Source organism: Pezoporus flaviventris, unplaced genomic scaffold, assembly GCF_033815535.1.
Source record: "Pezoporus flaviventris isolate CSIRO_AGI_PZ_B2104156 unplaced genomic scaffold, CSIRO_AGI_Pfla_v1 ptg000081l, whole genome shotgun sequence".
Taxonomy (NCBI): Eukaryota; Metazoa; Chordata; class Aves; order Psittaciformes; family Psittacidae; genus Pezoporus; species Pezoporus flaviventris.
Genome location: NW_026892629.1, coordinates 3712450 through 3734350, shown reverse-complemented (window position 1 = coordinate 3734350; position 21901 = coordinate 3712450). Strand labels below are relative to the sequence as shown.

The window sequence follows — 21901 nt, the reverse complement described above, 5'->3', positions numbered from 1 at the left end:
CAAGTTAGAGTAAGATGTTGGTTGTAATGTACCAAGAAGGAGATCTGGGCTCACCATTAGCCACCTCTCTGCTTTTCTGGTTCTTCTTCCATAAAAAGTTGAAAGAGTTTTTACAGTATGACACTATTTAGTTTTGTTTCTTTTCCCCTTCCTACCCTTTTTGTTTAACTGTCTGTGAAGGCACTTACTATACTAATATTCCAGCAACACGCTCCTTTGCACAGTTCCCATAGGTACACATTGCAGTCACAAATTATCTATCTATGTCATGGCTTAGTAAAAGTAATCTAACCTCTTCTATGACTCCATTCCCTCTGATATGGCCCTGATAGCGTTTGCCTAAGTTGTGCCAGTATCACAGCAAGGCATTCACAAAATTCTTAATAGAAAGAAGGGATCTCCCACAAATGTTTCTAAACAGATAAAATACTGCCGTTTACACTGAGTGAAGTTTACTGTGGGCACTTCTGCACAGCTGAATGAAATGATGCAGTAGAATAGAAACAGTGTTTTACTTTCTTTTGTTTTAGTTTTAGCCCTTCTTGTGTTGCGGAAGGACCTAGTAATTACCGGTGTACTGCATGCCCACCTGGATATGAAGGCCAATATTGTGAAAGGTAGGGTGAATGAAAAAAGAAAAAGGGAGACAATGAAAGGTGGGGAAGACATGGAGAGCAATGTCCTTCAATACAATAAACATGTGTTTACTGATGTTTAAATACATGCCTTCAGATAAGTTACTTCTTTATATGTTGTTAAAACTCAGCCATAATAGGCAATTTTTATGTACAGCCACTGTAAATTGATAATCAGTGTTAATTGTATCACAGATATTGTACTAGTCTTTCTGATTTGTGGGTTTGGTGTTTGTTTTTTTTTTTTCCTTGGGCCTCAGAAGTTAAATTAAAAAATATGAAATTTATCTAAAATTAGATCCTATGCTTATGGTGTGCCTTGATGTCACTCATACCCCTTGTTGTAGTGACTGTTGTGTCCTCATGATCACTGACTGTGAAAGACACCTATAAACATATTAATGATGAAATTGTAAATTAATAATCTAAACAGCAGTTGTCCTGTCCATAGAAAAGCTGGAGGATTAAGCTGATCAAAATTAGCAAGTGTGTACTATGAGATTTCACTTCTAATGCATAACACAAGTATCCAGAGAAGGGAAAACAAAGGCCTATAGGTGAAAGACTGTAATGTAGAAACTTTTCTGTCATGGTGTAATAGCAGTTTAATCGAACAGTGTTAAGGGCATGGAATCACTTTTGCAAACTCCTTCCATCCAAACTGTTCCATGTCCTAGTTAAAAGCTGTTATCACTTTGTTGGACAGTTTGTAATATTTCTCCCTCTACAAATGCATAGTGAGTCATGAAGCAGCAAAGATTTTTTTAATGGTTCACGAATGAATGTTCAGGTACATTTTGTTTCCAATCTTGCCAATTATTCATTGTTGTACACTATGCCACTCAGTTCCCAAACCTGGTTTTGTATTTGCAATGTCTAGGTGTTCTTCTGGCTACACGGGAAATCCACAAACTCCAGGAGGTTCCTGCCAGAAATGTGAGTGCGATCGATACGGTTCCCTGCCTGTCCCCTGTGACCCTGTCACTGGACAGTGCACTTGCAAGCCTGGATTCACAGGGTGGAAGTGTGCTGGCTGTGAACATCGGCATGCGCGTGATGGCATGAGATGCATTTGTACGTATACTGATATCATTTTAGATACTTTTTGAATATGTTTGTCATACTTCAGAAGTTAAACCCTGTTTATGCATCAGTCAGTTCTGTGAGTTTCTTTGAAAATAGTTCTGCCAGGTTTCTTAGTACTTCAGACTTGGTTTTTCAACATCCTGAATACCTGTAACATTATTTCTAGCGCTACCTAACATTTTCAATCTCAGGCACTGCTTCGTATGATTTTTATGGTCATTTACCTTATCAGTATTCTTGGATATCCAAGATAACAGTTTCTTCATACAAAACAGCTTAAGTGCAAGTTATCATTTGTGTTCTAACTTATTAATCAGACTATTTCATTGTGTGGAAAATAAGGTTAAAAATCCTCACTATGAATCAGAAAAGCTGGGTGCTGGCAAACCAAATTTTCCACATTTTAAAAGATGTGGTTCACTATAATCTCTGATTTCACACAGTATGCCAGAGATTGGAAGGGACCTCAAAAGATCATCTAGTGCAATCCCCCTGCCGGAGCAGGAACACCTAGATAATGTTACACAGGAATGTGTCCAGGCGAGTTTTGAATGTCTCCAGGGAAGGAGACTCCACAACCTCCCTGGGCAGCCTGTTCCAGTGTTCTGTCACCCTCACTGAGAAGAAGTTTCTTCTCAAGTTTAAGTGGAACCTCTTGTGTTCCAGTTTGTACCCATTACCCCTTGTCCTATCATTGTTTGCCACTGAGTAGATCCTGGCTCCATCCTCGTGACACTCCTCCTTTATATATTTATATACACTAATAAGGTCACCCCTCAGTCTCCTCTTCTCTGAACTGTAGAGACCCAGCTCCCTCAGTCTTTCCTCATAAGGGAGATGCTCCACTCCCTTAAACATCTTCGTTGTCCTGCGCTGGACTCTCTCCAGCAGGTCCCTGTCCTTCTTGAACTGAGGGGCCCAGAACTGGACACAGTATTCCAGATGCGGTCTCACCATGGCAGAGTAGAGGGGAAGGAGGACCTCTCTCGGCCTACTAACCACCCCCCTTCTAATACACCCCAGGATGCCATTGGCCTTCTTGGCCACAAGGGCACAGTGTTGACTCATGGTCATCCTGTTGTCCACTAGGACCCCCAGGTCCCTCTCCCCTACACTGCTCTCTAACAGGTCGTTCCCCAACTTATACTGGAACCTGGGGTTGTTCCTGCCCAGATGCAGGACTCTACACTTTCCCTTGTTATATTTCATCAAGTTATTCCCTGCCCGACTCTCCAGCCTGTCCAGGTCTTGCTGGATGGCAGCACAGCCTTCTGGCGTGTCAGCCACTCCTCCCAGCTTAGTGTCATCAGCAAACTTGCTGATAGTACACTCAATTCCCTCATCTAAGTCACTGATGAATATATTAAATAATACCGGTCCCAGTACTGACCCCTGAGGCACTCCACTAGTTACAGGCCTCCAACTAGACTCCACCCCATAGACTACAACTCTCTGGCTTCTCTCCTTCAGCCAGTTCACAGTCCACCTCACTACCTGATCATCCAGACCACACTTCCTCATTTTAGCCGTGAGGATGCTGTGGGAGACTGTGTCAAATGCTTTGCTGAAGTCAAGGTAGACCACATCCACTGCTCTGCCATCATCCATCCACCATGTTATTTCCTCATAAAAGGCTAAGAGATTGGTCAAGCATGATTTCCCCTTGGTGAAGCCATGTTGACTGCCCCTCATAACCCTCTTATCCTTGATATGCCTTAAGATGGTACCAAGGATAAGGTGTTCCATCACTCTCCCAGGGATGGAGGTGAGGCTGACCGGTCTACAGTTACCCAGGTCCTCCTTCTTGCCTTTTTTGAAGACTGGAGTGACATTTGCTTTCCTCCAGTCCTCAGGCACCTCTCGCGTTTCCCAAGACTTGGTAAAGATGATGGAGAGTGGTCTAGCAAAGACTTCCGCCAGTTCCCTCAGCACCCGCGGGTGCATCCCATCTGGACCCATGGATTTATGGATGTCCAGATTGCTCGACTGGTCTCTAACCCATTCCTCATCGACTAAGGCAAACCGCTCCGTTGACCTGACTTCATCTAAGGTCTCAGGGGTACGGGGCTCTTCAGGACTGCCTGCAGCAGAGTAGACAGAGACAAAGAAGGCATTCAGTAACACTGCCATCTCTGTATCTTCTGTCACCAGGGCACCCATCCCGTTCATCAGTGGGCCTACATTGCCTCTGGTGTTAGTTTTGTCTGCCATGTATTTGAAAAAGCTCTTTTTGCTGTCCTTGACCCTTCTCGACAGGTTTAATTCTAAGGAGGCCTTAGTCCTCCTAGCTGCCTTCCTACATCCTCTAGCAGCAGCCTTATATTCCTCCCAAGTGGCCAGCCCCTCCTTCCATGACCTGTAAACTCTCCTCTTCCACTTGAGCATACCCAGCAATTCCCTATTTAGCCACGCAGGTCTCCTGGCCCTCTTCCTTGACTTCCTACGTGTCGGGATGCTCCGATCCTGAGCTCAGAAAAAGCAATCCTTGAATGCCAACCAACTATCTTGGGCCCCTTTACCTTCAAGCAGCCTTGCCCATGGGATTTCCCCTAGCAATTGCTTGAAAAGGCCAAAGTTTGCCCTGCTAAAGTCCAGGGTTGCAATTCTACTTGCTATTCTACTGGTCCTACCACACAAGACCCTGAATTCCACCATCTCATGGTCGGTGCAACCAAGGTAGCCCTCAACCCTTACTGCTTCGACCAGACCCTCCTCGTTAGTGAGGATGAGATCCAGCAGCGCTCCTCTCCTGGTCGGCTCATCCACTGTTTGCAGGAGGAAGTTATCATCCATACGCTGGAGGAACCTCCTGGACTGTGGCTGGGTTGCCGAGTGGTCCTTCCAGCAAACATCAGGGAAGTTAAAATCCCCCACGACGACCACAGCCTGTGACTGTGAGGCCGCTCTCAGCTGCCTGTAGAAGGCCTCGTCAACTTCCTCACCCTGATCAGGTGGTCTGTAACAGACACCCACAACAGTATCACCCCTGCCAGCCTGCCCCTTAATTCTCACCCACAGACTCTCAACTCGCTCGTCATCTGTCCCTGGACAGAACTCGGTGCATTGTAGTTGCTCCCGCACATAAAGAGCAACCCCACCACCCCTCCTGGCTGGCCTGTGTTTCCTGAAAAGGACGTAGCCCTCCATGACTATATTCCAGTCATGTGAGCTGTCCCACCACATCTCTGTAATTGCCACCAGATCATAGTCTCCTGACTTAACACAGGTTTCCAACTCCTCCTGCTTATTTCCCATGCTGTGCGCATTGGTGTACAGACATTCCAGGGAGCGAGCTGAGCACACCGATTTCACCCTAGGATTATAGGAGGCCTCCCAGTCTTCACCAGTTCTGGAGCGCTGCCCCACTGGGGCAAGCCCAGCTACAACCCCATCCCCCTTTGAATCTAGTTTAAAGCTCTCCAAATGAGCCCTGCTAATTCGTGCCCCAGCATCTTTTTGCCTCTGTGAGATAAACCTTTCCCACTTGTCATTGTCCAGAATGGTGCCCTATAAAACCAGCTGTTATCAAAGAATCCAAAGCCCTGCCTGTAGCACCAGTCTCGAAGCCAATCATTTATGAACTGAATCTTCCCATTCCTTCCCACATCACCAGTGGAAGATGGAAGGAGTGAGGAGAAGATCACTTGAGCCCCAGACTCTTTCACCATCTGCCCCAAGGCCCTGTAGCCTTTCTTCATCCCCCTCAGACTGCGGGAAGCAGCTTCCCCCTCACCTGTCTGGAATACCAGCAGCGGGTAGTAGTCTGTCGGGTGCACCAGGTTGGGGAGCGCCCTAGTGATATCCCTGATCCGGGCTCCAGGCAGACTACACACTTCCCTATGACGAGGGTCAACTCTGCATATCGGGCCCTCTGTTCCTCTCAGAAGGGAATCGCCTACTACAATGACCCTTAACTGCAACATACTCATATGCCAGTGTCAGAATGTATCTGCACTACCTGTAGTGGCACTTTTTACTGTAGCTAGATGATCAGTTTTCACCATAAAAACAGTCCTTTGCATGTGCAAAGATGTTTCATTGTTTGTTAGGAATTTTTCTTTGACTCAATCTTGGGGGGAGGGAGGTGGGAGGAAAGGACCTTTAGCCATGCTGCACTCAACAAACTTGCAGTACTGGTAGTAGGAGAAAATAATATAATCAGATTCCTTTAATACCAGGTTTTAGACACTTAAATACTGTACTCTGAATAGACTGGTGCTTGCAATGAGAGACTTTTTCCCTGCTGCCACTTAATTCTGCCACCCGGGAGAACAAGAGAGCTCCTATCCACTAGTTCTGGCACAATTAAGGATTTCTCTCTGAAACAGGGAGCAGCTCCATGATATCAGCCCTTCCAAATTCAGAACTAAGTAGAGATGCTGATTCCATCAGAAGCAGACCTTGAAGAATCTGTGAAAAGAATCATCTCCTAGCTCCAGCACAGTCCTTAATTCAGCAGGAGCTGGAAGCTTCTTATCGCAAGCCTTCACAGAGTGAATTGAAAAGGAAGATACTCTGTAACACCAGATCTATGAAGTCTTGGACTAGCTTCTGCTGTGTCCTGACTTTTACAGAAGTTGTGAGCCCTGATGGCATAGCCGTAAGAATTAAGCTTAGCTCTGTGCTGGACAACTGCTTCGTTGTCTATATGAGTTTAATAATGAGTTTAATGAGTTTGATAGCTGATAAGCTATCAATTGTTCTCCCCTTTTTTGATGCATGAGTTCTTGTTGAGTTTAGACCAACACTTTAATGTCTTTCACCTAGCTCAAGCACTATATAAACCTAACTAGTACTGGCATGTATCAGAACCAGCAAGTGAAGCTTTCTAAATAGTGAAAATCAGAAATACACCTGAGTTCATACTTTAGACCATGATCTGGATCTGAATTTTTCCAGATTTGGAGACATCTTGATCACACAAGCTCCCTGAACCAGCAGCGATGGCAAGAAAGTTAAAGCTTTCAGCTCTCTACTGGGGTTCTGTTTTGGGGGTAGAAGAAAGCTTTTTTTATTATTATTATTTGGTGTGAGACCAGTGCCAAAATGGGAAAAATGGGGTAACAGCCAACAGATTAGTGAGCTAGCAATAACTCAACACTATTGTGAAGCAACAGAAAACTAATACTAAAGAGTCACTGACTTTCATAGGATACCACCGCATATCAGAGATTGTATAGTTGCCCTTAGACAAATAATTACCTAGACATAACACAATATTCTGAATCTTAACAGCAACGAATGTATTAAAGCAAAATTGTGTTAGATAATCACATAGTTGGAGGAACACAGATATCGATTCCTTTATTATACATTATGTCCTCTTTGTAAGATGGAAGAAGTGGTTAGATATCCATAAACTTATAGTCTTTTATTAGTTGTGCAGTTGTTTAAAAAAAGTATTTCTTTGGTATGCATACTTTGGAGATGCTTCTCACAAGGGGTAAGTCAAAATCCTCACAGAACTTACTGTTCATGGGAAAGTGTGGTGTAAATGGAAAATGCAGTAATTTGCATGAATTGCTTGCTGGACTATGGTAATATTGACTGCATGATTTGCCTTTTACATGCTTGGACTGCTGTAATGATCTGAATTTACTGCTGCATTTGTTGATTTAGACAAATATTTATCCTGGCAGTTTTATAGATAGACACGGAAGTGTTTAGTCTTGCAAAATATAATCATACTCTTGAAATATTTCCCATAGCTACAGTACATTTCAGACAGCGTATTGGAGAAGCTTAGTTCTGTCCCATCTACTGAACTGTGGTCCGTCCTTGATGTAGTTCCTCTTTCCAACCTGATTATCGTGGACAATGTGTTAATTTATACTGAATGCTCATTTACCAATTGTGTACTCATTGAGAATACTTCATCTCTTCAGAAGCTGTTCATTTTTTTCTTACGCATGTGAAGTCAGTTTGACACATAGCAAATTTTTAGCCACTGACAATTTTGAGGGTGAATAGATTTAGCTTGTTTCCTAAGTGAAATAATATATCAGAAAAAACCCAACCAAATGAAAACAAACAAGAAAACAGAAATACCTTTTCAGGGCCAAGATCACTTATTTGCATCCTTCAAAATGTCAGGTCTACCTACTTTCCTGACCAGCTACAGAGCAGGTGTTTATTATATAAAATGCTCAGTTGGCTGTAAAATTTGCTTTTCCTATAAGTCTCTTGGAATTCTAAAAGAAAACACGCATATGACAAGAGCTGGGATGGCAATAAGCTTTCTTTAATTTCATGTCAAAACAGAACTCAGAATGTATCATGCCCACAGTTAACAACTCCAGAGAAGTTCCCGTGCAGTTCAGCTTATGTAACAAAATAGTGTGAAACAGGAGGAAGAAGTCTGCAAATGGAAGCAATGAAAATGCAAAAGAGAGTCTTAAAATAACAGCATCTTAGCTTTCTGCACCCACCTCTGACTGTACTAATGTAGCATATATCTTGTCTCCTTTTCAATCATCACATGAGTTTCATGGTGTATTAAACTAGTATTCATTATTCTTCTTTTCTCTGTATTTGACTCAACTCCTCAGTATACAGAGCAGCCAACCTACAGAATAAGAACAACGTTTAGATAGCTGTGAAAAATTTTAAGAGCATAAAAGATTTAATCTACATGAAAAATAGATTTCAGGAAAAAAATTCTTCTCCGTTGAATATTACTTCTCTTTTTCTGCAGAAGCATACACGTTGTTTAGTGGCTTTTTTAGCCATTGAACAGCCTAGAAGTGTAGCTGAGATAAATAATTACATATCTGTAAAACTTCAGGTACAACCTTTCATGTCTCAACATCACCAGTGAATTCATTGTTTCACAGTTTGTGCCATCTCCTGAGATATTGTTTAGGTTTGCCAGTTCTCTTTAGCATGCAGGGAAACAAAGGCATTCACGCACCTCTGTTCCAAAGGATAAAGAATTTTCCTGTCTGCAGCATAAATGATAACAAAATTTTAAGGTTATGAAAATTTCTCATGATAGTTGATAGAAATCAAGGAGAGGGCAGGGGTAATGTGCAAACTCCTTTTGGTCTATGCAGCACGTGCCAGTATTTTTCATGCTAAAGAGAATTTGCAAGAAAAGAAGCATACATGAAAAACACACTGCTTAGTGAAAGGAGGTAGGGAATAGCATTTCTTAAAAGAAAACTATCATTATTTTTACCTGGACTCTTTCTGCTGTCTGCATTAGAAGATTAGCATGCTTGCCCATGCTGTTATATGACTACAAAGTATGTAAACTATAAGATTTCTTTAGTATTTTCTTATGTTCAAATCCACAGCCATACTATACTTCATAAAGTGTTCCTTAGATTTTTTGCATTACCTGTCCACTTTTCTAAAACTTCATCCAAATTGCTTGTCTGATTTAGGATTTTATATTGGCTAGTCCATAATGGATAGTGTTAACTATTTCCTCTTTTTGTGAGGTAAGCCTACCAATTTTGCTCTTCATATTTTATATTAAACTGTCACATTACCAAGTCTTAGGCAATAAGTCCTGTTCCCTAATTGTTGTTTCTATTTTTTTCTCACACTGTGTTTTTGGGGTAAAATGCCTGAAATTAGTGTTAACACTCACAGAATTGTATGCAAGCCATATAATTTCTAACTCAAACATATGTCTTAAGCATTTAGCAGGAATAAATAAACTTTGCTGTTCTTTCCCCCAGCTTGTGATGATGAATGCACGGGACTCCTTCTCAATGACCTGGATCGACTAAACCAGATGATCCTGAGCGTTAATCTTAGTGGTCCACTGCCTGCTCCGTATAAAATGTTGCATGGTTTTGAGAACACAACACAGGAATTAAAGGTATGTTCACAGTATTTACATACGCAAATAATAGGATTTCAGTACAACTTTTATCATAGAATGCAGTTTTGAAGGGGACCTCAAGGACTACCTGGTCCAAACTTTATTGATAAAAGTACTGACTAGGCAAAATATCCCGTACCCTGCCCAGTGAAATTTTGAAAGTGTCTGTCACTGAGGAGTCTGCCACTTCCCTGGGGAGGTTATTCCAGTGCCGGATTGTTCTCATTGCGAAAAGTTTTCCTCTTGTGTCCTGTTGGAATCTGCCTGGGAGTAACTTGTACCCATTACTCTCATCTCTTCCATGTGACTCCTTGTAAAAAGGGAGTCTTTACCTTATTTGTAGGCACTCCTTAAATACTAGAACATGGTGATAAGGTCTCCCCTAGTCCCTCTTCTCAAGGCTGAAAGTTCCTCAGGCTTTCCTCATACAGCTTCACATTCTGTGGATCATCTTTGTGGTCCTCCTCTGGCTCCATCCTGTCCACATCTTTTTTGTAAAGTGAGGACCAAAACTGAACACAGGATTCTGGGTGTGGCCTGACAAGCACTTAGTATAGTGGGATAATGACTTTCTCTCTGCTAGTTATGCCCTTGCTGATGTAACCCAGCATCCTGTTGGCTTGCTTTGCTGCAGCTGCCTGCTGTTCACTCATACTGAGCTTGTTGTCTGCCAGGACCTCCAGGTCCCTTTCTACAGAGCTGCTTCCCAGGCAGGTAAATCCCAGCCTGTGCTGCACTCCTGGATTATGTTTTCCCAGTTGCAAGACCTTACACTTGTCCTTTTTGAAGTTCATAAGGCTCTTGTTAGCCCACCCTTCCAGCCTACCTAGGTCTTCCTGCAGGGTGGCTCTCCGTTCCAGAGTGTCCGCTTCCCCACTCAGTTTGGTATCATCAGCAAACTTGATCAGGGTACACTTAATCTTATCTTCCAGATCACTTATGAAGACACTAAATAGCATTGGGCCCAGTGTCAATCCCTGAGGGACCCGCTAGTGACAGGTCACCAGTTTGAAAAGAGCTATTTACCACCACCCTCTGCATGCAGCCAGTCAACCAGTTCCCCACCAACCACACAGACCACTTGGTCTAGACTGTAACGTGTCAGTTTCTCTATGAGAAGGCTGTGGGAAACAGTGTCAAAAGCCTTGGAGAAATCCAGGTAGACAGTGTCCACTGTTCACCCCAATCAACCAAGCAGGTTCTTTTGTCATAGAAGGTGATAAGGTTTGTCAAGCACGATTTGCTACCGGTGAATCTGTGCTGGCTTTTCCCAATTACATGCTTCATTTGAGTTGTGACAGATCCAGGAGGATTCATTCCATACTTTTCTAAGGGACTGAAGTAAGATTTAAAAGTATAATTTCCTGTATCCTCCTTTGAGCCCTTTTTGTAGATGTGTGTGACATTCGATTTCTTCTGGTCTTCTAGTATATTCCCTGATCTCCACAATGCCTCAAAGATTATGAAGAGTGGCCTTACAATAACATTAGCCAGTTCTCTTAACACCCTCAGGTGGATATTGTCAGGGCCCATCAATCTGTAGGAGTCAAGCTCCTGCAACAGTTTATACACCAACTCTTCCTTCGCTGATGGTGTGTCTGTGCTTGCATCAACCTGGAATTTTGTTCCCAAGGCCTAGGGTGCAGCAGTGATGGTAAAAGAATGAGATGAATAACATGTTGAGAACCTCTGCTTTTTCAGCTAATTCACCTCTCCCATTTGGCAGCAGGCCATTGTTTTTCTTCTATTTCTGCTTGTAGTGTACGTACCTGAAGAATCCTTGTACTTTTTGACATCTCTGGCTAATTTCAATTTGAGATGAACTTTTGCTTTTCTAACTGCCTCTTGGCACACCCTGGCCATGCCCCTGCAGTTCTCAATGGGCATTTGTCTGTTTTTCCATCTCTGGTATGCTTCACTTTTGGTTTTAAGCAGAGTCAGAAGTTCACAATTAATCCAAGGGGATGTCTTACTCCGTCTGCTTCCCTTACCTTTAAAGTGGATGAACTGGTTTTGTCCTTACAAGAGTGTTCTTGAAAATCTCCCAGTACTCTCTAGCTCCTTTATCCTCCATGAAAGCCTCACATGGAATCCCTCCCAGCTGAGCTGTAAGCAAGCTGCAGTTTATTCTTCTAAAGTCTAAAACCTTTGTCTTACTACTGACCTTCAGCATGCTCAGCAGGATCCCAAACTCTACCATCACTGCAGCCAAGGCTGTCACAGACCTTGATACTACAAAGCAGGTTTTCTTGATTTGTGAATAGCAAGTCCAGCAGTGCCTCATTCCTGGTACTTGAATCTGTTCAAACATTCAGCCATAGATAGGTTCAGGAAAGAAGAAAACTGCGAGACCTAATTACTTCAAATTGCTTTGGTTGTTACGTAGTTATTACGGTTATTTATTTTGTCTTATTTTAATAATGAAAACTTGCAGCAGTAATATACATACATATGTGCAAGGAATTACATTGCAGGCCAGAAAAAATGATGTTGCATACAAATAAAATGGTGTTTATGCTGGTGATCCAAAAAGTGGTTATATATTTTATATACTCTGTGTTCCCTACCACAATAATAGGTTCTCCACTAAACTATGTAAACCTGTCAAGATTCTTGACAAAAGTATGTTGGATGGATGCAACAAAAGAGTCAATGATGAAAGGGAGTTACATACTGTAATGAAAGGAAATTTTGATGCTTCTTCTCTGCAATATTTGGAAGCACTGAGATCCATTAAATACAGATTTTCACTCTCTCTCCTCTTCCCCAACAGCATTTGCTTTCGCCTCAGAGAGCTCCAGAGAGATTTCTTCAGCTAGCACAAGAAAATCTGGATACCCTGGTGACAGAAATGGATGAACTACTGACAAGAGTAAGTCTATGATCACTTTGGGGTCTGTGGGTTTGGTTAAGGCTGCATAATGACAGAAATCTTCTGCATATGAATTAAACATGAATGAGTAGATGAATTATAAGATGCTTCTCTGTCTCAGTGTTTGAAATGGCAACAAGTCCTCCAACAACCTCTTTTTGTGGGCCAATACATTGAGATATATTTTCTGCAAAACTTTATAATAATTTCAGAAAACTTTCTAATGCTCATACAAAGCACCTAAAAATGAGCATATGTGGAAAAGCTGACACTCAAGGAAAGAGAATTCTTGATACAGCATTTAAGGTCTTTTCCATGACTTCAGCTGCAGGTTAAAACAGCTACAAACCTAATGGCAATAAAAGCATGGGGTTACCATGCAGTTTCTTGCATGTCTGGAGGGGTTTTTTTTGTTGATTTTCTTGAGTGGCTGAGGTTTTCACTAGCTGAACTGCCTGGTTTGCTTCCTTTTTTTTTCTGAACATTAGTAATGTCTCTGGTAAGGTTACCTGTTTTCTGCAGCAGCAACATCATCTCACTGTATTCCCTTTCAAACTTCTTAAGTCTGACTGCCTTGAGATCTCAGCCCATTTCTTTTTTAATGTTGCCTGTTGCAATACAAGTAGCCTGGCTTCACTCACAGTTACTTAGTGCCCAACCATCTCAAGCACATTATAGGAAAAGTTTTGCTGTTTTGCGGTTTCATTTTCCATTTTGGGTTATCTATTGTGTTGGCTTATTTCTCCAGGAGCTGTAGATCAAATGGTAGCCTAGCCTGAGCCACTTGTTTTAAAGAAATTTTATGGTAAGGCAACAGAATTCCTGGTATAACTCATTAAGAGTCAATGAATGAATTGAAATGAGGACATTATCTAAAAGGAAGAATTCAAATATATGCACAAGGTGTGTGAGTTTAGTTAAATATGAGTTCTAGATTTCATTTATGAGGGTAGGGAGAGTCTTCTGGATTTCAATCAATGTGCTGTTTACTCTTTTTATTAGGAAAGTTTTATTTCAATATCGACCTTATTTAGGTCGGGAAAAGACGTTGTCCACGAAAATAATATAAATTGTGCCACCTAGTGGAGAAAAAAAATACGGAAGTGGACCGGCCACAGTGAAAATGCAGCGGTCCAAAACATATGAAAGGCAAGCAGAAATCATATTCAGATGTTGTGCTTCCCTGCGCTGAACAACCAGACATGCAAGATGTGGGTTACTGTACTGATGAATATATACCTAAGAGAATTTACCTAAACCCCGTACAGTTTTAGTATCATGTCTTAAAACTGTTCATACCTTACAGAACTAAAATTCTCAGAGAAACTGGTTTGTGTGCATTATATGCAATTTTAAAAACAACTATTAAGTCATAGGCAGTGGTTAAGAACGCATCCATCATGTGTTTGTGTATGTATGTACGTATGTGTATATTTACACTTACACACACACACATACATACACAGGTATTTATCTATATTTATCTCATTGTGAGTGTAATGGTAGCTTGCTTTTCCACTTCTGTTTTATTTTTGTTTGTTTGTTTGTTTGTTTGTTTTCTTCCAGGAATAGCTATGGTAGTTTTCTGTCTAGGTGTATTTTTAACTTACGACACCTCTAAAAAGCAGGGAAAATTATTTTTCTTGTGTTAAGATCTTTCAGCCTTAGATTAAGACAGTTAGGTTTTTTAATCCTTTGTGTAGTTTCTCCTTTTAATATCTTTTTCCATTTGCCCCACCGTCACCAAGAATTAAACAAATTGAGATGTCCTAAAATAATGTTGCAAATTCTGACCTTTTGTAGACTAGTCTTGGAAGGAAAAATATTGAAGGTGTGATTTTAGAGGAGGTAGTGTGGTGGCCAGATTTTCATTGCTTCTCTTTCTGCAGTTTTCTGTTGTTGCAATGGGTCAGTAGCCTTATGATTTCCAGTTATCCTTACAAAGAGTTGTTAACTGGACTGCAGCTGTTTTCTTTTAATTCAAGGACTGGAAACTGATGGCAAGTCCTACCCTTCTCTTTCTGTGTTTGTAAATAGGAATAATGTCCCAAAAAGAAGAGTGGGTCCTGAAGTAGTGTGTGCAAGTCTCATTTCCAAATGAAGATATAGCTAATAACCGCATAATGGTTATACCATATACTTGAAGTGCATGGTACAACCATAGGTAGCAAAGTTTTTTTCCTGTATCTGATTTGCAGGCTCACTACATTTTTAAAGTGAAACCAGTAGTAATGACAAAAAAGGTTGATGGGGATTGGTGAGGAGTCTGTTTCCATGAAAAAATAAAAAAAATCTAACCATTTTAAGGTTAAATGTAGAAGACAAGTGTTTAGTCACTACAAAACCTTTGGGGCATTTGATTCCTTGTGGGTGGTCTCTTTCCAACCAGTGATCCCTTACATCAGTGAGCACTCCTTTTTTTTTTCATCATATCCTTTCCTTCATTCACTTGACCATGCAGAAGGACCTCAAATCTTTCTCACACTGATTATGTTTACATGTTTTCATGCACGTTCCTACATCTGTGATCCCGGGCAGACCTCATACTCTTCAGTTCCTCTCAGTTGACTACTTTTAGTCAAAAGCTCCTCTTCCCTTCTAGTTAAGTGCCTTCAAGAAAGACACAGATCAGAATCACACCTCTTGGTTGGAATGCTTCTTTTGATTTTGTAAACTTTTTCATTTCTCCCATAACACTGAATTTCTCAATCTCAAAAATTTCTGGAAGTAGTAGCAGAGGCAACTTATTTTGCAATAGTTAGAAGCATTTGGAGGGAGAGCCAAGAACTTCCATCTGTAGAGTGAGGTCTGTGTTTACTACTCCTTCTGTGGTCTGCAGCTCAAGAGGTGGAGAAGTTCCTTTAGGGCTTCCCTCCAGATGCCATCCAGAGGAGTTGCTTACAGCTTGGTTAAGACTTCAGACTAAACACATGAAAAAAAAACAAAACAAAAATGCGTGTGCAATTGCTAGTACTTGCTAATAGTTTAAGTTGCTATGTGGCTAATAGTCTTCAGACAAGGGCTTCCCTGTAACCTTTGTCAGTAAGTAGAATCTGTGAACATCATCAAAGCAGGCTTACTTATCTCAGATAATTTCTTTACTAGATTTCCACTGAAGAGTCCCCTTTATGCCAGAAAGTCTTATTTGTGTATCATTCCAAATCCTTACTCTGGGTCCAATCTGCCTGACCCTTAGTGCCCCCACAGGAAAAAATTTGTTATGCCTGTTCAGACTGTTAGAAAGTGCTGAAGACTGACCTTATAGAAATGTCAAATTGTAATAAAATTAATATAACAGAAAATGAATACGACTTTATTAACAAACAGAAATATTTAATTAGCCATGGAATCACTAGGTATACTGTCAAGGATGTTTCCATTTAATTTGGTTTATGGAGTTAAAGCTAGACCAGATAATGAAGCAAAAGGTTACTTTTTGGCAAAGCAAATTGTGGAAAAATGCAGAAAGCCTTCAGTGGAGCTGAATGGGATTGAAGTACTAAAGAGATCTGTCACTGAGAGGATGTGAAAACTGTTCAATCACAGATAAATGTGCACAAAAATGCAGTACATGGCATTCAGTCATAAATATTGAGAGGTTAAAGTGGACAATTGGAATTAACATGAACGTGGAAAAGTAATCAAAAGCAAGAAAAGTATACGTAAATTAAAAATCGCCATTTGTAGTAAAGGACTTAGAAATACTATGGAGTATAACAAAAGTGAATGTGAAAATTCCAAGCAAATAAACCCCAGAGAATAAAAGGCTGATTGTGGAAGACTTGACTATAAATATTAAGGTAGTTCTCAATTACATGAAGAATGAAATGACATCAGGAATGCCAAGCTGAGTTAGAGCAGTGGTTCATCAAGACCGTTCTGTATTTTTTTTCCTTTTTCCTATCTCAATTACTTCTTACAGCTCACTGTAATAATATTTTCATTCTGTGTCCAGGCAAGTAAAGGGGGTTTGTAGATCTTAGAGGAAGTAACCAATAGCATGATTAAAAATGTAATTTTGTAAAAATGTGAAAAGCAGTGTTCTTCTACTGACAAAGGGATGAAATAGAACCAACTCTCCCCAGTCAGTATGAGTTCCTAATTCTTGCTGTATAATTCTATTTACCTGAACCATCTTCATGTAAATTATTTTCAGAGTAAATACTCTGAAGTACACCAGAACTGTAAGGCATATGAGAATGGTAGGGATTTCATTTCAGAAACCCATCTGTCCTGATGTATCTGGAGGGCGTCCACCTAGAAGCTAATCAGACAAAAAGAAATGTGTTAAAAGTAATACTATTTCTCTTTGACTGTCATTGAAAAGTGGGGGTTGGGGGGGTGGAGGGGTGGGAAGGGTGGGTTGTAACTGAGAAAACAGTTTGTACAGCTCATGTCAGGGAAAACCTAAGCTCATTTTGAATTATTGACCTTCTAGCTATTTGCAAGAGACTGGAAAGCTCATAACACCTTACTTTAAGATGTTTCTTGGGGGTGCAATTCCCCCCCCCCAAAAAAAAAGTGGGGTTTTTTGCTTTTCAAATACAGTTTGACAAGCTTCGGTGCTTGAAATGGTCAGCTTCTTTTTGATAAAAATGGGTTTATTTCGTAAGTAGGGACCTTGAGAGCTACATAGAATGTATTAAGGTGATTTCTTTCTTCAGCATGTTTTTCAGGTCTGCAGCAGATGTCTATCTTCATCCTGCTGCTGCTGCTGCAACTCTATACAATTATAAAACGTTTAGTTGCACAAAGCTAAAATGTTACTGGGCACCCCAGTATGTTATAAATAAACAAATTCAAGCATTAGAGCTGAAAAAAAACCAGCATTTTTTTTTCTTGTGTTAATTAATGTATTGATTTGCCAGTTGTCGGGAACTGTCTCTGAGAACACCTCTGGAGAGGAAGCAAAGAGGTCATGATATCTGCTGCACTTTGTCAATCGAAAAGTGCACAGTTGTGAAGCTATGGGAAGTATTTATTCCCTGAAGAATCTATTAAAAGGTTCCAAACAATGTTTCTTTAAGCAAATTCAGTAAATAATTCCATCCTGTCTCCCTTTGTGTGCTGTTGCACACAGCTAGGGTTTCTGAGAACCTAAAATAAAGCCCTCCAATTTCCATTTAAAGGAAAAGGTAATAAAATTTAATTGTGTACTTGAACAGAGCATGTCATTTCCCATGCATCTGATCAATAATTCATTGATTGCCTTTTGCCTGTGGGAAGTTTTGTACATAGATTCAATCAGTAGGAATATCATATCCTTGTCCTGTTTATTAATTTTCTTAAATTTGGATCACTAGGCTACCAAGGTGACAGCAGATGGTGAGCAAACCAGGCAGGATGCTGAGAGGACTAATGACAGAGCGAAATCTCTTGGACAGTTCGTCAGAGGCATTCTCCAAGCTGCTGAAGGTACTGGAAAAAGAAAAATGTGCCATTTGTTTCTCAAGAAAACTGAAGGATGGTAAGGAATAGGGTCTGAGAGACAGTGAGGAAGATTTTGTTCACTGAGAAATGCATGTGCTTTAAATGCTGAGTGAGGAAAATATGGTCAACTATCTTCAGACTTTTTCCAATCTACAGATGCAGTTTATATAAACAGTTAGTGTACTGGTATTTAAGTGTAAAGACTAGCAGAATACTGAGCATGTTCTTTCAGGATTTTTGCAGTTATTTGAAGAAAAGCTCTTAGGATTAAGTAACTAACAGGGCTTAGCTTCTGTTTATTTTTAAAGCAGTTAAAACCAGGTATTGGTAAAAGAGTTTGATGTAATTTTAGCACTTGGTACATTAACGCTTCATCTTAATTCCCAAAAATTACTTCAAAAATACATTACTACTTGCTGTTAATGAACATCTGCTGCTTGGAATTTGCGTGTGACTCCTAACCCTACTTAAATAGTGGCAGGAAGCCAACTCTCTTCCACAATGCAGTAAAGACAACCAAAAACATTGTAGATGGCTTCAAGTAGCAAGACCTGTATGTTGCATAAATCTATTACCTAAGCTAATGGCTTAAAAATATGAAAATGATTGGCAATCACAGGAAATTTTTTTTACTTGAAAAATACTGGTCTGTTCTTTCTTTCTTTCTCAGAAATCCCACCACAGTACTGATTTCAGTAGTTGTTCTTCTGAAGGCCCGTTTCATTGAAAGGGAAAGCTTCCAATTTTGTCTGAGTGCTGTAAAATACATTTTATATTGCCTTTCTTGTAATACATCCCCGTACATGCTCTGTAGCTGAACTGAACAGCAATTTAGGATATGTTTAGGATGTGCAACTTTGACATGAAATAAATGTGGGAAAAGCAGCAACAAAAAGTAAGCAAGTTTTCAAGATTTTCTTTTTTTTAAACAAAAGACCAGGTTTCTTATACTTCAGGATGAATTTGGAATGACAAGGGAGTGACTTGGAATAAACCAAGTTTTTGCTCCACAAAGTTTATACCCAAACAAAAGTGTCCTCCACTAGGTTTAGCCATAGGAAGTACAGTTAGAAGACATTGAGGGGGTGAAATAAATTTATGCAGCATCGTAGAAGCAGAGAAAAGACTTTAAAATCAATGTGTTTGCCTAATGGCCAAGTTAGCATTTTAGAAATAGAAGAAATGCACAAGCACAGGGCTGAAAGATACCTTCTGGGTTGCTGCATCCACTCCCCTCCTATCACAAGCATTCTAGCCCTCATCTTCAAAGCAGTTTCCACAAATACACAAAATCTGAACAGGAGATAGGTTCAGACCTCTTCATAACTAAAGTCCTCATTTCTAGCTAAACATATTTAGTTTATCATCATGTGTTCTTTTGGCAACCTTGTTCTTTAGTTGAAACAGTTTTTTTTTTTCCTCTCCCTCGTGCTTCCACTGCTCCCCCTACCCCAACTATGTTCATAAAGAGTAATCATATTCCTCTTCAGCCCCTTATCTTTTTGACTAAAACATGTCAAAGCATATTTTCTCAAGTCTCCTGATCAGCTTCCTATAATTCCCCTTCCCCCTTTAAAATTAGGTTCATCTTTCCTGAGCACACATAATAAGCACTGAAATGAGGTTACTTCAGTGTCTTACACTTGAGTAGCAGTAAAACCTGTCTGTGTGAGCTCTCCAAATATGTTCTGGGATAGCATTTCTTTTTTTTTTTTCACAGCTGTTTATCACAGGGTGCCAATGGAGATCCTTAGTATAACTATATTCTTCTCACTAATACCTTATGTCTAACTGCAAAACCCATTGTTTGCATCTGAAATTTCTGTTGTTATTTAGGTCACAACTTAGTATTTTCTACTACTAAATCTCATTCCAGTCTGATCACTTCAGTTTTGAAGGTCACCCAGTTTGTTCTGCATAGCATTCCAATCTTTCTCTACTATGACTTACATCTTTTACTCATAAGCATATTTTATCATTAAGCTTCTTTTTTTTTTACCCAGAATTATGATTTGCTATTAAACTTTATAGTCTGACATGTACTGCCTTTAAGGAAAAAAAAAACCAATCAAACAAACAAACAAAAAAACTGAACAAAAAACTAAACAAACCAAACAAACAAACCCCACATTCATTTATTCCACATCTTGTTTTCCACTTACTTCCAAAGCAAGTTCTCAGGCTGTAATGGAATTCCCATTTCTTCAAAACAGGCACTATCTTTTCTAGTTGTCAGTCAAACGTCTTCTTTCTGGATTTGTAATGTCATGCACCAAATCATTCAAGTCTCTGAAATGGCAGTTCTTTGGCCATTCTAGCTTGAGTTCTTCAAAATGTTTTTCCTCTGGTTGTGATAATTTCTGTATCCTTACTTCTGATTGACCTTCTCAGTTGTCTTCCTGTTCAAGACCACCGCCTTTTAAAGACTGAGGATAAACTGTCACCTTATGTTGGAGCCGTTCCTAGATTATTTTAAATCTTGATGGCATTTTAACTGCATATTGGCCCTATAGGTTCTTTGCCTCTGATCTTTTTGACCTATGATACATTACTAGATTGTTCGTTAAAGACTTTATGTCCACTCATGAGGTTCTGGTTGAGATGACCAACCAGCTGGCAGGTATTCTTTATGCCCGTTTCTTGTTTAATATCCCTAGTTTAATACAGACTTCTGAAAATTATAGTATTTCGGATCTCTAGGAGTTCAGGCCTGTATCTGTGACCCTGAGCTCCCTAGTACTTGTTGCCAATAGGCAATAACTTTGGAACGAAATGCCATGAAATTTCCATTGACTGAAGATAACACTTGAGAATGGCAGTGCTCAGAAATACAGGATTGTAGGTGTGCTGGAAGCCTCCCTAAATGTCAGGGAATCAAGGAATTCTTCAAACCAGAAAAAAACCCTGTTACAAGTGAGAAGTTTGTAGTGATTTGCTGTAATGACTGTCCTCTGACCATTTATCCATTTCTACTGAGCCGATTGCTGACTTTCTGGACTTTGGAGTACCCATAGCTAGTTTTCCTTCTTAACTATGGAATTACCCCAGCTTTGCACTTCCTTCTGTTTGTCTATGTCAGTGCATTTAGATCTTTTACCGCCGCTGAACTCTTGACTGCAGTATACTAAGACTAGAAAGTAAAGATTGTTATCTGAAGAGGCAGGTGAAGGATGAAGATAAAGCTAGGTATAAATTTTCTTGAACTTAATAAAATAGCTGAGACAACATATCCATTTTCTCTTCTAAGGTACATATTCTGGGAGATTAAATGGCTGCTTATTTAGTCCAGATTAAAAAAATAATAATATAAGACTATTCCTGGCCTGAGGTAACTTAGCAATGATACATAGCATAATGCACAGAAGTGATCTCTGATCCATTTAAACAAAGTCTAGTATTTTACCAGTTCTCATTGCCCCACACATAACCACTCTTGCTTAAAGATCCAAATATCAGTTCTCACCAGTAAATCAAAGACATCATTGGATCAGAATTTTCTTCATAATTTTCTGTAAACCTACACAATGTGTAAATGAAATAGTAATTTATTTGAAGTTTCTAGAACAGATTTTAATTTCTACAAGATTTAATTTCAAATATTCAGAAGCACCCATGTGACCAGGATCTGTGCTATTTTGAAGAAATCAGTTACTTGGGACCGCTGTGCCTGAGGAAATGCAGCAGGCATTTTTAAAATTGAAGATGGAACTGATTGTTGTAAATGACCTAGTTGCTTCTGAAAGTGTATATTCTAATATGTTGTGGTGTGCTGTGGCAGAAAGATTTTAGTCAGTCTTTGAATATGATATCATATGTACAGCTTTGTGAGGAATAATTCAGCTGTTCCAAATACATAATACATTTATAGTGTACCATCAAAAATTCCAACCTTCACACCTTTATTTTCCATTCCTGGGCATCTATTTCTAGATGTATGAGGGGTTTTAGACATCTGTGGGTGTCTTTTACTACTCTTCTTCCTCCTTCTTTTTCTGAAATTTCCCAATCATTTATTCTTCCTAGCGCCGTTAAGTCTGAATGCTGAAA

The 21901-nt window shown here is 40.0% G+C and overlaps 1 protein-coding gene across 6 annotated transcripts in view; it reads left to right on the top strand.

Annotated features, from left to right (window-relative positions):
• Nucleotides 1-21901, top strand: part of LAMA2 (laminin subunit alpha 2) — a 368512-nt gene that overhangs the window by 266930 nt on the left and 79681 nt on the right. For all 6 annotated transcript variants that reach the window (XM_061474973.1, XM_061474970.1, XM_061474968.1 and 3 more), the window contains 5 exons: nt 531-617; nt 1516-1709; nt 9407-9549; nt 12326-12424; nt 17728-17839. In XM_061474973.1, coding sequence (XP_061330957.1) covers nt 531-617; nt 1516-1709; nt 9407-9549; nt 12326-12424; nt 17728-17839 — 635 coding nt within the window. The remainder of the gene's footprint in view (nt 1-530; nt 618-1515; nt 1710-9406; nt 9550-12325; nt 12425-17727; nt 17840-21901) is intronic.